The sequence below is a fragment of the Drosophila serrata genome, unplaced genomic scaffold, assembly GCF_035046125.1.
Source record: "Drosophila serrata isolate PLE 108 unplaced genomic scaffold, ASM3504612v1 contig_291, whole genome shotgun sequence".
NCBI lineage: Eukaryota > Metazoa > Arthropoda > Insecta > Diptera > Drosophilidae > Drosophila > Drosophila serrata.
This window is the reverse complement of record NW_028257189.1, coordinates 345534-367924: the sequence shown is the minus strand read 5'-3', so window position 1 is coordinate 367924 and position 22391 is coordinate 345534. Positions and strand designations below refer to the sequence as shown.

General features: G+C 40.2%; 1 protein-coding gene and 1 pseudogene across 4 annotated transcripts in view; one reads left to right on the top strand and one right to left on the bottom strand.

Annotated features, from left to right (window-relative positions):
- Positions 1–22391, top strand: part of LOC110179908 (uncharacterized) — a 129075-nt gene that overhangs the window by 36886 nt on the left and 69798 nt on the right. For all 4 annotated transcript variants that reach the window (XM_086836630.1, XM_086836629.1, XM_086836632.1 and 1 more), the window contains exon 3: positions 5556–5707. In XM_086836630.1, coding sequence (XP_086692756.1) covers positions 5556–5707 — 152 coding nt within the window. The remainder of the gene's footprint in view (positions 1–5555; positions 5708–22391) is intronic.
- LOC147643144 (uncharacterized) lies at positions 12371–21956 on the bottom strand (annotated as a pseudogene).

Sequence of the window (22391 nt, the reverse complement as noted above, 5' to 3'; positions counted from 1 at the left end):
CAAAGCGCACATCAACGTTGAATATTGCAATTCCGTGAAATCGATTAAATATAACTGCAAGTACGTGAATAAAGGCAGCGATATGGCAGTTTTTGGTGTTCAGGCAGAAAATGGTGACAGCAATGCAGTACGAGTTGTCGATGAAATCTCTCAATACCAGGCTGGAAGATACATAAGCAGCAACGAGGCTGCATGGCGAATTTTTTCGCTCCCAATTCATGAACTCTATCCACCTGTAGTTCACTTGGCAGTCAATTTGGAGAATGGTCAACGTGTCTATTTCACAGAACTAAATGTGCAAGAAAGAGCCCTGAATCCGCCTAGGACAACTCTGACTGCCTTCTTCACCTTATGCCAGGAAGATGCTTTTGTCATAACCTTGATGTATTCAGAAGTGCCCTCTTAACCACAATGTGCCACAGAGAAACGTGGCAGGGTACAGCTAGTATAGATATATATATTTATATATACATATGAGCTGCGCTCCCGACCGTAATGCTTAGCTTAACAGTGCGAAAGTGGGGCCCGACAGCAGAAGCGCGGACTTGTCAGCCCTCAGCTCACTTGGCAGCAAGTGAACCTCGGAAACAGGGAAGCGAGCGATCGCAAATACCGAGGAGAGGATGGCGGGTGCACGTAGATTCGCTCGACAGGCAGTGCGCGAAGGACCGACTTACCGGAGCGCAATAGCGTACCAGCTCTTGAAAGCTTTTTGGTCGCAAAGGGCCTCCTGACGTGAAGATTCACAATGCGGAGGTCATTAGTCTTAATGAGCTCTATAACTGGAACTGTCAGAGTGCATCCTCCCTGAATCTATTTCACATTCTGGGATACAGCTTCCCTGTGAGGAATAACATCACCGTTTGAAGCTCTTGTAGCATTCGGAAAATACTCAGCAGGTCGGAATTGGAGGAAGAAGGAGAAACCGGGGCAGAGGAATGAACACGAACGCTAGATCTGGATTTCGCTATCCTGCTATTACCAGCAAGTTTAGAGAACTCCGTATTATAGTCGCATTCCATTTGAGGAATAGGTTTGCCACATTCCCCATTCACATCCGTAAAGAATAGTCCATTGCAAACAGCCAATGCATTTTTTTATTTACCATTATTGCTCACATATATTTCAGAGTCGTCCTTGTTAAGGATCTTTAAAACAGTTACGATATTCCCTTAAGTTTTTCTTGTATACATTATGCGATCACTCTTTGAAATGCAAATAGTGTACGATATCGACAGCATATGATTGCCAATTATATATGTCTGGAACTTGGAGAAGTAGATTGTTAAAAAATAAACAAATTAATAACGCGGATTTTTCACAAATGGAACTTCGATAAACATGGAAAATTTAACTTCAGCTCGAACAGGGGTATACAAAAACTCCATTTTGGGGACTGATGATACAACAAGCAAGTAAGCAACTCTCAGAAATGCTCTTACAAAGACCAACTGATCTGTCTAAACTTATTAACAATAACTTATTATTTATACAAATATCACAAAGCTGGCTTCAGGTTGTTTTCAATTAAAACCTCCACTGATCTGTGTTAAGCGGCGGGCTCAGCCAGTAGGGTGTTAGAGTAAATAACGGCCACAAACAGCCTTCTTTAGACAATCGTTTTTAAATAGTCAATGTCAAAACACCTGAAACCTGAGAATCCTGTTCTAACGGGGTAACTCAACTGCCACTCTCATACGTCCAACTCTAGAGACCTTTAAAACGTTGTTGAGAGCAGGGCACTTTGGAATAACCGGCCCACTGTCAAAAATTAGAAAACAATACTACTGGCCAAACATGACGAAATATATATTAAAACTACAAAAAGGCCAAGCCAAGAACTCATACAGAAACATACAATCAATACCTTTATTACCTTTTGACACGGTGCTTTCGGTCCTCTGCATGTGCAATCACAATAATTTGCGATTTAACTAAGTATTATCAATTCCAAATTAAATTGTAAATACAGTTGCTAAGACAATTTCTGAACATTTTGTGCTTATCTATGCAAAGTTAAGAACATATCATCGAATGCATACCATCACCAAACAGTTGGTGCCACTGGATAAAATTGAACGAATTCACAAAACATTTAATAAGTGTAATGGAGGGGGAATACTCTAATTGCTGATGCGGAGCGTGTTCGACTTGAGCTTATTTAGCAGAGATCGGATCGATCTGCTCCATAAGCTGGTCGGCACACCTTTCGTAAATGAAATATGTATACTCCTATTTTACGTATACTGAGATGGAATGGGCGATGCTGGATTGTCAGAGGTCAAGATGGAGCCATAATGATTTTATATATTTTTGCATTTTTGAAATGGTTTATAAGTTCGACATTTATGTATTTAGACTTATTTATATATAGAATCTAGGAACCAAAAAGCTATTAAATATTTGACAACAATTTTAAAATTATTTGGAAACCTTGTTTTTGTCTAAGGAACACAACAAAAAATTTGTATAAATTGTGTGAAAACCCGCCAAAACTTGCTGGACTAGATATAAAATAGTAATGAGTGTGGCGATAATTATTTGACGATCGTTTAAAATTACTCGTCATAATTATAATTTTTATTTTGGATTTAATTTCCCTAAAGTCTCTGGTGGATGATTCTGTCTCGTCGGCACTGTATCATTGTTCTTAACAAGTGAGGACAATTCGAGTGCAGGTGGATGTGCACTCTGTATGAGCAAAGAGGAGACGACATATATCTTTCATCTTTCCAAGTCTGTTGCGATGTAGAAACGGAGATGATGTCTTTCATGCGAGATTTCATAAAAGTAATGAAATGTTCTTGATGCTGGACACTCAATTTAATAGCCTTACGCTAAGCTTGGTTTTCTGATTAGATCCTTACCTTGGTTTTTCGGAGGCCTCGATTCAGTGAGGGTTGGACTGCTTTCAGTATTGCAAGAACTTCCGCCTTGAATACTGTCGATGACGTTGGGAGGTGGAAGGACTTTTCTACTCCCCAGCTCTCGGCGAAGATTCCGGCCCTTACCCCGCAGCTCATCCTTGAGCTGTCGGTGTAGAGTGATACCTCATCTGGCTCCATTCCAATTTTCCCTTGTTTGGTATATAGTGGTGTAAGTGTTGCCGAATCGCACTTCAGTTTCTTCAGTCATCCGATAGTTAATCCCGTCAAGGATCTTACAGTACCCGGTGTGGCAGTTCTTCAAGCTCTGGCCTACCTTAAGTCGTACCAAACTTTAGACTGCTGAATTCCTGATTAAATGTTCTAGTGGAATAATGTTTAGGATGACATTCAGCGCTGCCGCGGGACATAATCTTAGTGCACCCGTTGCGCCTGCGCATGCCGATCTCTGAATCCTTGTCAGTTTCTGGATGTTGTAGGCCTTAGTTAATGCTGGCCACCACACTAGTGTTCCATAAATAAGTATGGGTCTTACAACCGATGTGTAGAGACAAATTATTATCTTGGGGTGGATGCCCCAGTTTTTTCCGAACATCTTCCGACAGGAGTAAAAAGCAATGCTAGCTTTTTTGACTATTTCGTTGATGTTTTGTTTCCATGACAGTTTCGAATCTAATATCACCTTCAGATATTTAGCTTGTATCGATAGTCCAAGTTCTATGTCTTCTATCTGAGATTTATTGAAGTTGGGAATCATTGTTCGTCTTGTGAAGAGCATAAGCTCCGTAGGCTTTGGCCCATGCATTGAGTTTGGTGAGTGCCCTTGTCATCAGTTCGCTGATGATTTCGGGGAATGATCCTGAAGTCAGTAGGAGTGTTGAGTACTTTTAATATGTCATCCAAGTTTATTAGCCATAGCAGCGGGATCAGAACACCTCCGTTAGGAGTGCTTCTTTTCACAAATCTTGTGTGATGGGTGCCACTCAGTTCGGCAGTTATCCGTCTGCTGATTAGCTTTGCGCCGATCCAGGCTCCGATGCCTTCTTCAACTTCTATCTTGTTGAGGGAGCTCAGGATGGAGTCTGCGTTTACGTTATTGAAGGCCCCATCTACGTCTTAGAAGGTGGCCAGAGTGTTATTCTTGAAGAGGAGTGCCTTTTCTATGTATCGAACCACTTCATGAAGTGCTGTTTCTGTGGATCTGCCTTTCCTGTATGCATGTTGTGGGTCGGAAAGGCGTTTCTCCGTTTTACTTCTGATGTGGATATCCAGTATCCGTTCCAATGTTTTCATGAGGAATGAGGTCAGGTTAATCGGGCTGTATTCCTTGACATGAATTTGTCCTCTTCTTTCTGGTTTGGGTATGAAAACTACTCTTGCTTTCTTCCACGGAAGTGGTATGTGTGCTATTTTTAAACATGCTTGGAAGATTGCTTGTAGGCACCTACCCATGCATGTTTTTGTTTTTTGCAGCATTGGTGGTATAATTCCGTCCGGACCCGGACTTTTTTACTTGTCGAAGGAGTCGATCGCCCAACGGATTCTTTCCATAGGGACAATCACTTCCACTCGTATCCGTTGTTCCAGATTTTTCTATCTGGTTTCCTTTTCTTTTGCTTACGTCGTTCTTGTGCTATCAGGCCTGTTTATAAGCCGTGTCTTTAATTCCTTCTAGCGATTTGCGGTAGCTGCCCCAAGATTTTTTCTAGGATGCGTATATCGCTTTTTTGTATTCTTTCTTTATCTCTTTGTACGGTTGCAAATCCTTGGCTTCGTAGCTAGTATTGAAGGCCTTCCTACCCAATTCCTCAGTATGCTTAATTCATTGTTCCATCGCTGTGGGTATGTCTTCTTTGAGAACGTGAGTCTGCATGACTTCTTGTTGGAGTTGTTGAGAATGTTACTGAAGTCCTCGACATCCTTGTCGATTCCTTGGTGTCACGACCTATAATTCTATCAAAAAGAGACTCATCCCTTGTTTCCTTACTTCCCCATAGCTTGTGCCTAGCGTTGGCGACCCAAGGATAAGCGTCGTCTTGGTGTCTTCAGCTCACTGCATCACCCTAATGTCGGTTCGTCGTGGGCCATGTAGCCGGAGGCTAAGATTATGGCTGTCCCATCTGCTACTTCAAACCTGGCCACTGCTAGATCTGAGTTGCCAAGGTTGGGATACAGAAGTGCGTTAAGGTTGTTTTTGATAATTTTACCCGCCTATTTAGTAGGAAGAATCTGTGCATATTGGGTCCGTTTTAATGCATTTTGTTCGGCACGTTCATCTGGTGTTTTATTATTACGAACATTCATTTGCAGAAGTGCAGCAAGTGTACGCCGTCCAATGATTGATCGCCTATTAGCAGTCATTATTCTAAAAATAAACTTAATCAAATCTCACAAAAATGACCTTGTAACTTTTGCTTAAATGTTACAGTGTACGTTAAACGCGTGTTGTCAAAATTTGTTAAGGACCTAAAGAGTTCTCAGAACAGTTTTCGAAAATATTTTACAACAAATCCAAAAAGAAAAACATCATCCATATCGTTTAAGCCTTCCTCAACTGATGGAAGAAGTCCAAAAATTTACACAGTTTTTGTTTTTATGTTACATAATATATATATATATATATAAATAATTCTAAACTTTTAAGAAATAAAAATATTTTTCATTTATTAGTTCGAGTACACATTTTCACTAAATGTAATGACTGTGGAAGGCTTTGGCAAAATAACTGGATCTTTGGATAATACCATCGTTTATGCTGAGTTAGCAATAAATGTCATAAATTTTAAACTTAATCTTTACGATTTTCGTATAATGGAATTCAGGTACGTTAAATGTTGTATGCTTACAATTGATAACACAATGACACAGCGCTTAATTTTTACAAATGCACTATAATTTGTATACCCTTGCAGGGTATTATATAAAGTATGTGCCCTTAACATCAACTGCCGAGTTGATCTAGACGTGTTCGTCTGTCCGTCCGTCTGTTGCTAAGCAAATTGTCTCAAAGCTTCGAAGCTATCTAAATAAAAATTGCATTCTTTGTATTCTCATTTGTATTTAGGTCGGAACAGGCCGGGTCGGACAACTATAAAAGCAAAATTAAAAAAAAAATTATAACTTTTCAGATTTTCAATATATTTTTATCTACTTTAAGATATTCAAGAATTTCTGTGTATATTTTATGAAAATCGAAAGACTATATCATACATATAAGATGGCTGCCATAGAAACGATCGTTAAATGCGATTAGTTGGTGTCGGCGTCTCAGTCCGCCCCTTATAGTGTTTTTATTTGAAAATTCCCGGTCAAGTCAAATTCACCTCTTTTATGACCTGCTTCAGTGTTCGTAGGAAAAACTCCGGAACACTCACTGACGGCTCATTTCTCTCTAGACGCTAGCAGCTATGTGAATGTGATTGGAATATTTTTTGGCGGTACAATCTCGGCTAACCTACTAGTAACTCTGACCGAAAAGCCCGGAATACTTGGTGACTGAAACGAAAAACTACAAAAATGTCCAGAACACTAGCAGGCGGTAAAATCGTAGTAAATATTTTCAACAAAAAAATGAGATGATCATGATATTCAGCTATAAAATTATACAGCTCTATTCCTTTTCAATTTTGTTACCCTATCTGTCCCTGTCGCACGCACTAAGATCAGCCTGATTCTCGCAGCCAGTATCTCGTTGTTCTCGTCGCTTGGTTTAATTGAACTCCTTGAACTTGAACTTTTCTTCTTCTCCTTTTGGGTCTCTCGTTACTCTTCTGGACAAAATCTAATTCCTCTTTTTTTACTCCGCGTTAATTCCTCTCGGTTCCCGCTTCTCGATTTAAGTTCGCAGTGTTAGTGCGCCCGTCGCTTGCGTGGCATTTTTTAAATTTTGAATTGAATTTACTATTGTATGTAAAACCTACCCTGCAGTATCATTCATCAGTAATCAGTCAACGATTCATCAACAGTCAAGGCGGTGTTGTTGATGATTCATCCATTAATACCCATACAAATTACTGATGAATTTAACATTTGCATGTCCTCGGCTGTCATTAACAACAATTCATTAACAGTTAATCAATGATTCATCAACTATTGCATTTTATGAGGTCTCCCATGAAATCAGCAGAGTCATTCTTGATATTTTCACGTAAGCTAAGTTGCTTTAGTGTAGTTGTAGTAGAGTTGTAAGCAGTTGCAGCTAGACCTTCAAAGAGAACACATCGAAACTCACTGCGCTTGTGAAAATAGCCGAGAATAACAACGACCAAGTGAATTCAGGTGATTTCGCACGGGACAAAAAATGAAAATGATTTTTGAGGTCGACCAATTCAAGCACTAATTTCTGCGGATCGCCTATGGACTTTTGCCTTTTATTTTCTGCGTGGTTTTAAAAAGCAAATGTCAAAGCTAAATGCTTCTGCTAAAGAGATTGGCTTCAAAAGAAATCATGTCTTTTTTACGACTTTTTCCATCTAAATAACAGAAATAGCGTTTATGCGTTTGCAACCTAATATTTATACATTATTTTAGAAAATGCCAAATTTCTTTTAATCCCAGTTCACTGATGTTAGCTTCGAACACGTACCTTATCGTGTTAGTGGAGCATCGCGTTGGGTTGGCGGCATCACGTCTCTCCCAATTTCCCAGTTGGATGCTCCCAGTGGGAGCTTGCGATTGCAGTGGTTGCTCGTGATGGTTCCGGCTGCTTGGGCCGAGATTCTGGAGTCATCTATTAGGGTTTCCGGAATGCTGTCCTCTTCGACCTCCGTTGTGGGGGAAGTGGTGGATGGCGGCTGCTTCCAGGCCAGGCGATAGCTGTCGTACGGATTGGGCCTGTATAGCTCTTGATTCGTTGTGGTGGTGTGTACTGTAGAGCAGTAGATCCCTCCACAGTAGCATACTTCGGTCGTCAGAGTCAGAGAGCTCGATAACTCCGATCGGAACACCCTCCTGCTTGGGTACGGCGGCGGTTGGTCTGACAGCTTATCTGAATTCATCATCGCTGGATATATTCTCGTACCGTGGTGTGAGGTCCGGTAACTAGGGTAGATGCTGAAGTTGGGTGGTGGTGTCCGTCTCTGCGTGCCATTAGGCATCACGGCGGTGCTAGCCCTGGCAGCATTGCTAGAACTAGCGGCGGTGCCGGATATATCAGCCGTTCTGAATCTGGTGGTGGTGCTGGCTGCTGGATCTGGTGGCGGTTGGTCCACGTGGTTTGATTATTGGCAGTGCCGGGCACGTTCACGCTCCTGGAGCTCGTGGCGGTGCCAGGAGCGTCCTCGCTGCAGGAAGTAGTGGTGGTACCGGGCGCATTCACGCTGCTGGATCTGGTGGTGGTGCCGGATGCGTCAGCCATAATTAGCTACACGACTTTGTGACTCGTCGTCGCTCGTCGGTATCCGCGGGGGTGCCGGGTAAGTTATTTTCTGAAGAAAAGCGTCTGTCGGATTCGGAACTCAAATCACGAAGACGTTGTTGTTACCCAGAGAGAGAGAGACGTGTTGTTGTTGGACCCGAAAGTCAGCCAGAGAGAATTGTTATTGTTAGGCTCGAAAGTCAACCAGAGAGAGTTGTTGTTGTTTGGACCCGAAAGTCAGCCAGAGAGAGTTGTTGTCGGACCCGAAAGTCAGCCATTAATATGTGTGGTTATTGAAGTCGAAAGTCAGCCAGAGAGAGTTGTTGCCAAACCAAAAAGTCAGCCAAAGAGAGTTGTTATTGTTGGACTTGAAAGTCAGCCAGAGAGACGTGTTGTTGTTGGACTCTAAAGTCAGCCAAGAGGGTTAAAAGTTAATAGGAACTACGGGGAGCTAACTACAATGTATAAATCGGACTCGATCCAAGGATCTTGTCCAACCAAAAGTGACTTTGCTACTGACTTCTGAAGGCTAACATCTTCCAATCGCTGTCGGCGGCTGAGAGTCGAAATACGACTGTGGTCTGCTTTATATAGGGCTTAGCGAGGTCTACTGTACCCTCCGTTTGTGCGGGATCTCTTTTCCTAGTGTGCCCGTGCCGGTGCCTTGCCCAGTGTTCCTGTAAGCGATCTTGGGCGCGCGTGCTTTCAAATTTCCCGTTTTCTTCAATTTTCCCTTTTGCTATCGCTAAATATTCATTGTTATCTCCTCATATTCTATTCCTTACATAAAGCTACATCTATTTCTTCCTTTTATATCTCCCTACTTCTAAGGTTGACTGTTGACTGGCGAGGGCCATGAATTCTACACCAACTACGCTTTTGTTTGGCTGTTTTCCGTGCCAAGGTGGCCGGCTGTTATGGTGGGGTGTTATGGGTGGTTATGGTTTTCCTGTAAGACGCGTTGGGAATATTTCTGCCCGAAATACAGTTTCCAGAAAACATGGGCGAAAGGAACGCCTATATCATATAGATGCAATATAATTGATCAGGAAATTAATATAAAAAAATTTTTGCTTTTCTGTTTTCAGGACTGCAGAGAGCAAATAAAGTCTAGGGGGTGGACAGAATAAGGATACCCCCGGGCCCTGATATTCTTTCCCCCGAAATAATAAGTTGATTTTAGAATTTATATAAATCCATAGTTCCAATAGTTTATAATAATAACTTTATAAACTTGCTGGGTATTATAATTTTAGTCAGAAGTTAGGAACACAGTAAACAGCAACATTTCTGAAAATTTAACAAATATATTATCTTGGGCAGCATCAATAACCGAGTTAATCTAGCCATAAAAGAATATCCGTTTGTACATATTTCCATCCGTCTCTCCACTTCTAGGCAATCTAATCTCTCCGAACTTTGAACCTTCTGTTGTTCACCTAAGACGGTACAATTTTTCCGTTTTTGTCACAGTCAATATTGCTTACTTTACCATTTGGTGGTGTCCCCAGTGTCGGTATTGAGATTTCAAAGAGTATATACCAATGCCCTAAATGAATCTCAAGTTACTTGAATGGCAGGACGCAAAAGGACCTCCTTAAGAATAATTTATCCAATGTTCTAAGGGTTACATCTGGCTTCCCGCAAGGAAGCCATTTTGGACCCTAATTGTTTATATTATTTTAAATGACCTGCCCAAAGTCTTGACTAACTTATGTACGCGGATGACGTCAAACTTTGTGTGCAATACAATGACGTTGCCTGCCAGTCGGATTTACAAAATGATCTTAATAATTTTCAAACTTGGTGTCGTGTAAACTTATTAAACTTAAACGGCTCGAAATGCAAGCTAATGACACTCTCGCGTGCTGCTCTTTGGAAAGAACAGAATTGTTGACTTGATTGATCATATTTCGTCTATGGTGAATAGAGCCAGGGGTGTGCTTGGATTTATTAAACGGTGGTCGAAGATATTCAATGACCCCTATGTTACTAAATCCTTATATACTTACTTAGTTCGTCCTATCTTAGAACATGGATGCTGCGTTTGGAGCCTTCAGTACGGCGTCCATAGTAAACGCATTGAGTCGGTTCAAAAGAACTTTTTACTTTTCGCTTTACGCGGTTAAAATTGGGATTCAAATCAAAGATTACCTTCCTACTCTAGTAGACTCCTATTAATAAACTTTCCGTCCTGAGGCAATCGTAGAACGATGCTAGGGATAACCTTTATTTTTGACCTTACCCATGGTGATGTAGAAAGTTCAGACTTGTTGAGTCAGTTTAATATCCACGTACGATGTAGAACTACTAGATCCTATATCCCATTAGTGTTGCGCCATTGTAGAACCTTCTTTGGACTGCATGAACCTTTTAGAGTGTTACGTGCAAATTATAATGATTTGTACACACTTCCCAAATTAAAATTTTTAATACTAACACACTTAGTAAACATGCAAGCTAACAACCTGGCAATTTCAATTTAAATTTCCTCGTATTCTGTCCTATATTTTCCATCGCGCCTACTAACACCTAACCCAAACAGGCATGTATTTGGTGTCATAAAGGCGACTTGAATGTACTGACCGTGGGGATAAATTTCCATCAAAAGAAGAGTCAAAGAACGGTGTAGGACCAGATGACTCCGATGGCAATTGTCTGTTACCATCTCAGACAATCTGGTCTCGACCTCCTCTCATTGCCATTGCAATGGCAAGGCTGTCTCTAGCCAGCGCATTAATAATGGCCGGGTTGCCTGCCCCTATTCGATTTATTCTATTTACTAATTCGAATTATCTCATTTAATCGATTTATTTCTTAAATTGAATTATTTTAATTAAATTATGTCGTTTTGATTTAAATAATAAAAAAACGAGTGTCTTTAGCGAGAGAGTGTTAACAATTGGTTTTGATGATAAGGTGGTCTTGATGATAGGATATTAACGAGTAAATTCTCCCAGGGTAGGTTTTTATAAGGATCTTAAAGCTAGCCAACGGCGTTGCTCTGCCGGCGTTGAAGCTACTCCCTGCTCCTTCGGGTTTTTTTCTGCTGCTACACACGCTCTCATGAAAAATTAACCCAAACCTTAATTTTGGCTAGTCTTTGCTTTACGAAAATTATAATTTTGGCAGAGAGGCTTAATCCACTGAGATGATACGGACCCTTTATGTCCCTTTATGTCCCTGCTTGGGCGCCACCTGTAAGGATGTTTCTTTTGCCGACATGATCCTTAGTGGGCCGAGGCCCTCTAAGAAAATTAATAAATCTTGACACAGCTGGGAAATAAATTTCAATTAATTTTAAGTATTTTTATAAGGCACAAAAATGGCAAAACGGTGTTAAAAGGGAGGCCCTCTCGAGTGGACGTCCAGGTGGCCAGAGTGTCAGGGGTGTCCTGCGGCCGATTTCGCATCCTCTGTTGGCCAACGGCAAGGTTCTCCTAATCCCGTCCCGCCTCGACTCGTGCCCGGATTTATCTATCGGCGACGGGGGATACTCACGGCGTTGATCTCGTGTGCCGTGTGTCATCCTTTCGAAGGAAATGCGTCCGTTCTCAGAATCGGTTCCAGAAGAAGTGTTCTGGCCTCGTTGTGGCAGCTTGGTCATGGCTTTTCCTGCCTATTGTTTTGCAGCAGCGCTGCTCCGATCCTCTGCTCTTGGCGTCCCTTTTCTCTGTCGTTCCTTCCGCTCTGCGCAGGCATTGTCGAACGCGATAAGTTTGTTTGCGTGGAGTAAAAGTCAATGTTCCCGTGCCGTCGCTGCAACTAGGAAACCAGCTCGGAATGAGACTATAGTCTGTTTTGCTACCTAGCAATGGTGCTGGTCCACTGTGTCCTACTGCCCGAGATTACTGTCCAGAGCTCTTCTGCTTGAAGGCCTATGGTGTTTGCCCCTGATATTACTAGTGCAACTTTCTCTGAGACCGTACAGAAACAGCTGGAAATGCGCAACGCTCAGCATCAGTAAAACTTGCACTGTCTATGACTATAGCGGGCAGTCTTGAAGGTATCACCCCAAATCGATGTGACATACAGGATGGTCACCACTGATGCTATCAGTCGCCAGCTTTGGCCGCTGCGTTCTCCAGTTGACTCTTGGAGTTCAGCTTTAGTCGATCAGAACTTCACGTTACTTTATCGCAGGACTGGACTCGATGGCTGTCGAGCCGACCCGTAAGTTCACCTTTTCTACGACCTTCCTGCTGCTGGTGAGCACTGATTTCGTTTTATGTTCAACGAGCCAGAGTACGTTGTTTGTGAGCCAAGACATCAGCATCTCGATTGCGAGCCTGCATTTGATAGAGACGTCGCACTATGAGGTGGACGACTACTTTTTCTGACCAAAATCCATTTTTTAAAAGTCATTAAATTAATTTTTTTGTAACCGGATTGTATTTAAATAACATCAATTTGTAATGTTACGTCAGAGAAATTTTAACAGAGCACGCCACTATTAAGTTAACATCAGCTAAGTCAGCTGTTGCGCCTGCCTTACTCCAATTATTGGTAAATCGTTGACAAATTTGACAAGTTTAATGTGACAAAAAGTGTGTAAACAATTGATAAAAGTTATTCTTTTAGCAGCCAATTTATTTTCTGTAACTGTGGTGTCTGAGTAACTGTGGTGTCCCAATAATCTTCTGCAAGTTTTTACCTTATAGAAACCAACAAAAATGTTTTGTGTGTTATTATTATTAAGTAGATACTATTACTTATTAACATTAAATAATAAAAAATTAAATAATATTGAAACAATAATATTAGATTTAAAAAAAAAAAAAAATGATAAAATATTTTTACACTTTTTAAAATATTTATATATATTTATATATTTTAAAATATTTCGGGATTTGATTCAAAAAACACTTCTTAAAAATATGACTTCGTGTTAAAGATATTTATTAATGACACAAAAGGTGATCGGTCACCCCATAGTGCATCGGCAAGGTGTTTCTCTACCGTGACCAGCGCTGTCATCGGCGAACCTCACTACGACAAATCCATCAGATAGTGGTAGTCTCAGGATCACGTCATACATGATGATTCTATAGATTTGGCCTAAGAACTAAGCCTTCAGAGACACATCCTATCACATGGTGAACATGGTTGCCAGCGGCGGATGTGTACAGTAGGACACGGTCTTTAAAGTAATTCGGCGTTAGCTGGGTGAGGTATCCAGTTATGGCACAGCGCTGGAATGCCTGCAAGACTAGACTCCAGTTTGCTGTATTGAAAACATTTTTGACGTCGAGGGACAGACTTGGCAATATTGCCTGCATGCCATTTTTCGCCCTCAATCGCATTTGCTGCTATCTGAGTTACCTCTCGAATCGAGTCAATTGTGCTAAGCTTCTTTCGGAAAGAACCTGCCTGCCATTTCTCAATAGCAAAGAGGGCGATATGAGACTTCAACTTGCCTTATTTTGGGATGACCACGAGCCTCTGCGGCTTCCATACTCTTGTAAAGGTACGCTTGGCGATGCACCTGTTGTATACCTGAAGAAACAGGCCTTCATTATGGCATGCAGTTAATCGTTGGGAATACCATCAAGTCGAGGAGTGGTGTGTATCGCATTAGGTTAGGCTACAGGGAACAACGTGGAGTTTATTGCGCCGAGATGTTTGTGGAGGAATGGGGTCGAATGTCTGCAGAGTTTGCCAATGCGTTCCTTAAAACAGTTGCTCATACTTTTTCTAATGGCCACCTTTAGGTCTTTTTTCCTCTCCCTGTGGTAGAACACGAGCAGCGCTTGCGTAGGACGTCTTCAACTAGGCACTCGCGCCTGGCTGCAACTAGCCGCCTTTTATCTCCTTTAATCTCCTTAATCCTAGCAGATAACCCATCAAGCGGGTGCCATACTAGCAAGAAGAACATCTACATTTAGGGTGTGTACCTAATGCAGGTTGCCTTGCTTACTGTACCTCGTGTCGATGATTATCGCTGCATGTCCGCTGTATGTGAGCAAATCCGTAAACAATAATAATAATAATAATAATAATAATAAACAATAATAAGAGAATAGGAGATAATCATATATATGGACGTCGCACTATGAGGTTGACGACTACTTTTTCTCTGACCAAAATCCATTCTTTAAAAGTCATTAAATTAATTTTTTGTTACCGGATTGTATTTAAATAACATCAATTTGTAATGTTACGTCAGAGAAATTTTAACAGAGCACGCCACTATTAAGTTAACATCAGCTAAGTCAGCTGTTGCGCCTGCCTTACTCCAATTATTGGTAAATCGTTGACAAATTTGACAAGTTTAATGTGACAAAAAGTGTGTAAACAATTGATAAAAGTTATTCTTTTAGCAGCCAATTTATTTTCTGTAACTGTGGTGTCTGAGTAACTGTGGTGTCCCAATAATCTTCTGCAAGTTTTTACCTTATAGAAACCAACAAAAATGTTTTGTGTGTTATTATTATTAAGTAGATACTATTACTTATTAACATTAAATAATAAAAAATTAAATAATATTGAAACAATAATATTAGATTTAAAAAAAAAAAAATGATAAAATATTTTTACACTTTTTAAAATATTTATATATATTTATATATTTTAAAATATTTCGGGATTTGATTCAAAAAACACTTCTTAAAAATATGACTTCGTGTTAAAGATATTTATTAATGACACAAAAGGTGATCGGTCACCCCATAGTGCATCGGCAAGGTGTTTCTCTACCGTGACCAGCGCTGTCATCGGCGAACCTCACTACGACAAATCCATCAGATAGTGGTAGTCTCAGGATCACGTCATACATGATGATTCTATAGATTTGGCCTAAGAACTAAGCCTTCAGAGACACATCCTATCACATGGTGAACATGGTTGCCAGCGGCGGATGTGTACAGTAGGACACGGTCTTTAAAGTAATTCGGCGTTAGCTGGGTGAGGTATCCAGTTATGGCACAGCGCTGGAATGCCTGCAAGACTAGACTCCAGTTTGCTGTATTGAAAACATTTTTGACGTCGAGGGACAGACTTGGCAATATTGCCTGCATGCCATTTTTCGCCCTCAATCGCATTTGCTGCTATCTGAGTTACCTCTCGAATCGAGTCAATTGTGCTAAGCTTCTTTCGGAAAGAACCTGCCTGCCATTTCTCAATAGCAAAGAGGGCGATATGAGACTTCAACTTGCCTTATTTTGGGATGACCACGAGCCTCTGCGGCTTCCATACTCTTGTAAAGGTACGCTTGGCGATGCACCTGTTGTATACCTGAAGAAACAGGCCTTCATTATGGCATGCAGTTAATCGTTGGGAATACCATCAAGTCGAGGAGTGGTGTGTATCGCATTAGGTTAGGCTACAGGGAACAACGTGGAGTTTATTGCGCCGAGATGTTTGTGGAGGAATGGGGTCGAATGTCTGCAGAGTTTGCCAATGCGTTCCTTAAAACAGTTGCTCATACTTTTTCTAATGGCCACCTTTAGGTCTTTTTTCCTCTCCCTGTGGTAGAACACGAGCAGCGCTTGCGTAGGACGTCTTCAACTAGGCACTCGCGCCTGGCTGCAACTAGCCGCCTTTTATCTCCTTTAATCTCCTTAATCCTAGCAGATAACCCATCAAGCGGGTGCCATACTAGCAAGAAGAACATCTACATTTAGGGTGTGTACCTAATGCAGGTTGCCTTGCTTACTGTACCTCGTGTCGATGATTATCGCTGCATGTCCGCTGTATGTGAGCAAATCCGTAAACAATAATAATAATAATAATAATAATAATAAACAATAATAAGAGAATAGGAGATAATCATATATATGGACGTCGCACTATGAGGTTGACGACTACTTTTTCTCTGACCAAAATCCATTCTTTAAAAGTCATTAAATTAATTTTTTGTTACCGGATTGTATTTAAATAACATCAATTTGTAATGTTACGTCAGAGAAATTTTAACAGAGCACGCCACTATTAAGTTAACATCAGCTAAGTCAGCTGTTGCGCCTGCCTTACTCCAATTATTGGTAAATCGTTGACAAATTTGACAAGTTTAATGTGACAAAAAGTGTGTAAACAATTGATAAAAGTTATTCTTTTAGCAGCCAATTTATTTTCTGTAACTGTGGTGTCTGAGTAACTGTGGTGTCCCAATAATCTTCTGCAAGTTTTTACCTTATAGAAACCAACAAAAATGTTTTGTGTGTTATTATTATTAAGTAGATACTATTACTTATTAACATTAAATAATAAAAAATTAAATAATATTGAAACAATAATATTAGATTTAAAAAAAAAAACGATAAAATATTTTTACACTTTTTAAAATATTTATATATATTTATATATTTTAAAATATTTCGGGATTTGATTAAAAAAACACTTCTTAAAAATATGACTTCGTGTTAAAGATATTTATTAATGACACAAAAGGTGATCGGTCACCCCATAGTGCATCGGCAAGGTGTTTCTCTACCGTGACCAGCGCTGTCATCGGCGAACCTCACTACGACAAATCCATCAGATAGTGGTAGTCTCAGGATCACGTCATACATGATGATTCTATAGATTTGGCCTAAGAACTAAGCCTTCAGAGACACATCCTATCACATGGTGAACATGGTTGCCAGCGGCGGATGTGTACAGTAGGACACGGTCTTTGAAGTAATTCGGCATTAGCTGGGTGAGGTATCCAGTTATGGCACAGCGCTGGAATGCCTGCAAGACTAGACTCCAGTTTGCTGTATTGAAAACATTTTTGACGTCGAGGGACAGACTTGGCAATATTGCCTGCATGCCATTTTTCGCCCTCAATCGCATTTGCTGCTATCTGAGTTACCTCTCGAATCGAGTCAATTGTGCTAAGCTTCTTTCGGAAAGAACCTGCCTGCCATTTCTCAATAGCAAAGAGGGCGATATGAGACTTCAACTTGCCTTATTTTGGGATGACCACGAGCCTCTGCGGCTTCCATACTCTTGTAAAGGTACGCTTGGCGATGCACCTGTTGTATACCTGAAGAAACAGGCCTTCATTATGGCATGCAGTTAATCGTTGGGAATACCATCAAGTCGAGGAGTGGTGTGTATCGCATTAGGTTAGGCTACAGGGAACAACGTGGAGTTTATTGCGCCGAGATGTTTGTGGAGGAATGGGGTCGAATGTCTGCAGAGTTTGCCAATGCGTTCCTTAAAACAGTTGCTCATACTTTTTCTAATGGCCACCTTTAGGTCTTTTTTCCTCTCCCTGTGGTAGAACACGAGCAGCGCTTGCGTAGGACGTCTTCAACTAGGCACTCGCGCCTGGCTGCAACTAGCCGCCTTTTATCTCCTTTAATCTCCTTAATCCTAGCAGATAACCCATCAAGCGGGTGCCATACTAGCAAGAAGAACATCTACATTTAGGGTGTGTACCTAATGCAGGTTGCCTTGCTTACTGTACCTCGTGTCGATGATTATCGCTGCATGTCCGCTGTATGTGAGCAAATCCGTAAACAATAATAATAATAATAATAATAATAATAAACAATAATAAGAGAATAGGAGATAATCATATATATGGACGTCGCACTATGAGGTTGACGACTACTTTTTCTCTGACCAAAATCCATTTTTTAAAAGTCATTAAATTAATTTTTTGTTACCGGATTGTATTTAAATAACATCAATTTGTAATGTTACGTCAGAGAAATTTTAACAGAGCACGCCACTATTAAGTTAACATCAGCTAAGTCAGCTGTTGCGCCTGCCTTACTCCAATTATTGGTAAATCGTTGACAAATTTGACAAGTTTAATGTGACAAAAAGTGTGTAAACAATTGATAAAAGTTATTCTTTTAGCAGCCAATTTATTTTCTGTAACTGTGGTGTCTGAGTAACTGTGGTGTCCCAATAATCTTCTGCAAGTTTTTACCTTATAGAAACCAACAAAAATGTTTTGTGTGTTATTATTATTAAGTAGATACTATTACTTATTAACATTAAATAATAAAAAATTAAATAATATTGAAACAATAATATTAGATTTAAAAAAAAAAACGATAAAATATTTTTACACTTTTTAAAATATTTATATATATTTATATATTTTAAAATATTTCGGGATTTGATTAAAAAAACACTTCTTAAAAATATGACTTCGTGTTAAAGATATTTATTAATGACACAAAAGGTGATCGGTCACCCCATAGTGCATCGGCAAGGTGTTTCTCTACCGTGACCAGCGCTGTCATCGGCGAACCTCACTACGACAAATCCATCAGATAGTGGTAGTCTCAGGATCACGTCATACATGATGATTCTATAGATTTGGCCTAAGAACTAAGCCTTCAGAGACACATCCTATCACATGGTGAACATGGTTGCCAGCGGCGGATGTGTACAGTAGGACACGGTCTTTGAAGTAATTCGGCATTAGCTGGGTGAGGTATCCAGTTATGGCACAGCGCTGGAATGCCTGCAAGACTAGACTCCAGTTTGCTGTATTGAAAACATTTTTGACGTCGAGGGACAGACTTGGCAATATTGCCTGCATGCCATTTTTCGCCCTCAATCGCATTTGCTGCTATCTGAGTTACCTCTCGAATCGAGTCAATTGTGCTAAGCTTCTTTCGGAAAGAACCTGCCTGCCATTTCTCAATAGCAAAGAGGGCGATATGAGACTTCAACTTGCCTTATTTTGGGATGACCACGAGCCTCTGCGGCTTCCATACTCTTGTAAAGGTACGCTTGGCGATGCACCTGTTGTATACCTGAAGAAACAGGCCTTCATTATGGCATGCAGTTATTCGTTGGGAATACCATCAAGTCGAGGAGTGGTGTGTATCGCATTAGGTTAGGCTACAGGGAACAACGTGGAGTTTATTGCGCCGAGATGTTTGTGGAGGAATGGGGTCGAATGTCTGCAAAGTTTGCCAATGCGTTCCTTAAAACAGTTGCTCATACTTTTTCTAATGGCCACCTTTAGGTCTTTTTTCCTCTCCCTGTGGTAGAACACGAGCAGCGCTTGCGTAGGACGTCTTCAACTAGGCACTCGCGCCTGGCTGCAACTAGCCGCCTTTTATCTCCTTTAATCTCCTTAATCCTAGCAGATAACCCATCAAGCGGGTGCCATACTAGCAAGAAGAACATCTACATTTAGGGTGTGTACCTAATGCAGGTTGCCTTGCTTACTGTACCTCGTGTCGATGATTATCGCTGCATGTCCGCTGTATGTGAGCAAATCCGTAAACAATAATAATAATAATAATAATAATAATAATAATAATAAACAATAATAAGAGAATAGGATATAATCATATATATGGACGTCGCACTATGAGGTTGACGACTACTTTTTCTCTGACCAAAATCCATTTTTTAAAAGTCATTAAATTAATTTTTTGTTACCGGATTGTATTTAAATAACATCAATTTGTAATGTTACGTCAGAGAAATTTTAACAGAGCACGCCACTATTAAGTTAACATCAGCTAAGTCAGCTTTTGCGCCTGCCTTACTCCAATTATTTTTAAATCGTTGACAAATTTGACAAGTTTAATGTGACAAAAAGTGTGTAAACAATTGATAAAAGTTATTGTTTTAGCAGCCAATTTATTTTCTGTAACTGTGGTGTCTGAGTAACTGTGGTGTCCCAATAATCTTCTGCAAGTTTTTACCTTATAGAAACCAACAAAAATGTTTTGTGTGTTATTATTATTAAGTAGATACTATTACTTATTAACATTAAATAATAAAAAATTAAATAATATTGAAACAATAATATTAGATTTAAAAAAAAAAAACGATAAAATATTTTTACACTTTTTAAAATATTTATATATTTTAAAATATTTCGGGATTTGATTCAAAAAACACTTCTTAAAAATATGACTTCGTGTTAAAGATATTTATTAATGACACAAAAGGTGATCGGTCACCCCATAGTGCATCGGCAAGGTGTTTCTCTACCGTGACCAGCACTGTCATCGGCGAACCTCACTACGACAAATCCATCAGATAGTGGTAGTCTCAGGATCACGTCATACATGATGATTCTATAGATTTGGCCTAAGAACTAAGCCTTCAGAGACACATCCTATCACATGGTGAACATGGTTGCCAGCGGCGGATGTGTACAGTAGGACACGGTCTTTGAAGTAATTCGGCATTAGCTGGGTGAGGTATCCAGTTATGGCACAGCGCTGGAATGCCTGCAAGACTAGACTCCAGTTTGCTGTATTGAAAACATTTTTGACGTCGAGGGACAGACTTGGCAATATTGCCTGCATGCCATTTTTCGCCCTCAATCGCATTTGCTGCTATCTGAGTTACCTCTCGAATCGAGTCAATTGTGCTAAGCTTCTTTCGGAAAGAACCTGCCTGCCATTTCTCAATAGCAAAGAGGGCGATATGAGACTTCAACTTGCCTTATTTTGGGATGACCACGAGCCTCTGCGGCTTCCATACTCTTGTAAAGGTACGCTTGGCGATGCACCTGTTGTATACCTGAAGAAACAGGCCTTCATTATGGCATGCAGTTAATCGTTGGGAATACCATCAAGTCGAGGAGTGGTGTGTATCGCATTAGGTTAGGCTACAGGGAACAACGTGGAGTTTATTGCGCCGAGATGTTTGTGGAGGAATGGGGTCGAATGTCTGCAGAGTTTGCCAATGCGTTCCTTAAAACAGTTGCTCATACTTTTTCTAATGGCCACCTTTAGGTCTTTTTTCCTCTCCCTGTGGTAGAACACGAGCAGCGCTTGCGTAGGACGTCTTCAACTAGGCACTCGCGCCTGGCTGCAACTAGCCGCCTTTTATCTCCTTTAATCTCCTTAATCCTAGCAGATAACCCATCAAGCGGGTGCCATACTAGCAAGAAGAACATCTACATTTAGGGTGTGTACCTAATGCAGGTTGCCTTGCTTACTGTACCTCGTGTCGATGATTATCGCTGCATGTCCGCTGTATGTGAGCAAATCCGTAAACAATAATAATAATAATAATAATAATAATAAACAATAATAAGAGAATAGGAGATAATCATATATATGGACGTCGCACTATGAGGTTGACGACTACTTTTTCTCTGACCAAAATCCATTTTTTAAAAGTCATTAAATTAATTTTTTGTTACCGGATTGTATTTAAATAACATCAATTTGTAATGTTACGTCAGAGAAATTTTAACAGAGCACGCCACTATTAAGTTAACATCAGCTAAGTCAGCTGTTGCGCCTGCCTTACTCCAATTATTGGTAAATCGTTGACAAATTTGACAAGTTTAATGTGACAAAAAGTGTGTAAACAATTGATAAAAGTTATTCTTTTAGCAGCCAATTTATTTTCTGTAACTGTGGTGTCTGAGTAACTGTGGTGTCCCAATAATCTTCTGCAAGTTTTTACCTTATAGAAACCAACAAAAATGTTTTGTGTGTTATTATTATTAAGTAGATACTATTACTTATTAACATTAAATAATAAAAAATTAAATAATATTGAAACAATAATATTAGATTTAAAAAAAAAAACGATAAAATATTTTTACACTTTTTAAAATATTTATATATATTTATATATTTTAAAATATTTCGGGATTTGATTAAAAAAACACTTCTTAAAAATATGACTTCGTGTTAAAGATATTTATTAATGACACAAAAGGTGATCGGTCACCCCATAGTGCATCGGCAAGGTGTTTCTCTACCGTGACCAGCGCTGTCATCGGCGAACCTCACTACGACAAATCCATCAGATAGTGGTAGTCTCAGGATCACGTCATACATGATGATTCTATAGATTTGGCCTAAGAACTAAGCCTTCAGAGACACATCCTATCACATGGTGAACATGGTTGCCAGCGGCGGATGTGTACAGTAGGACACGGTCTTTGAAGTAATTCGGCATTAGCTGGGTGAGGTATCCAGTTATGGCACAGCGCTGGAATGCCTGCAAGACTAGACTCCAGTTTGCTGTATTGAAAACATTTTTGACGTCGAGGGACAGACTTGGCAATATTGCCTGCATGCCATTTTTCGCCCTCAATCGCATTTGCTGCTATCTGAGTTACCTCTCGAATCGAGTCAATTGTGCTAAGCTTCTTTCGGAAAGAACCTGCCTGCCATTTCTCAATAGCAAAGAGGGCGATATGAGACTTCAACTTGCCTTATTTTGGGATGACCACGAGCCTCTGCGGCTTCCATACTCTTGTAAAGGTACGC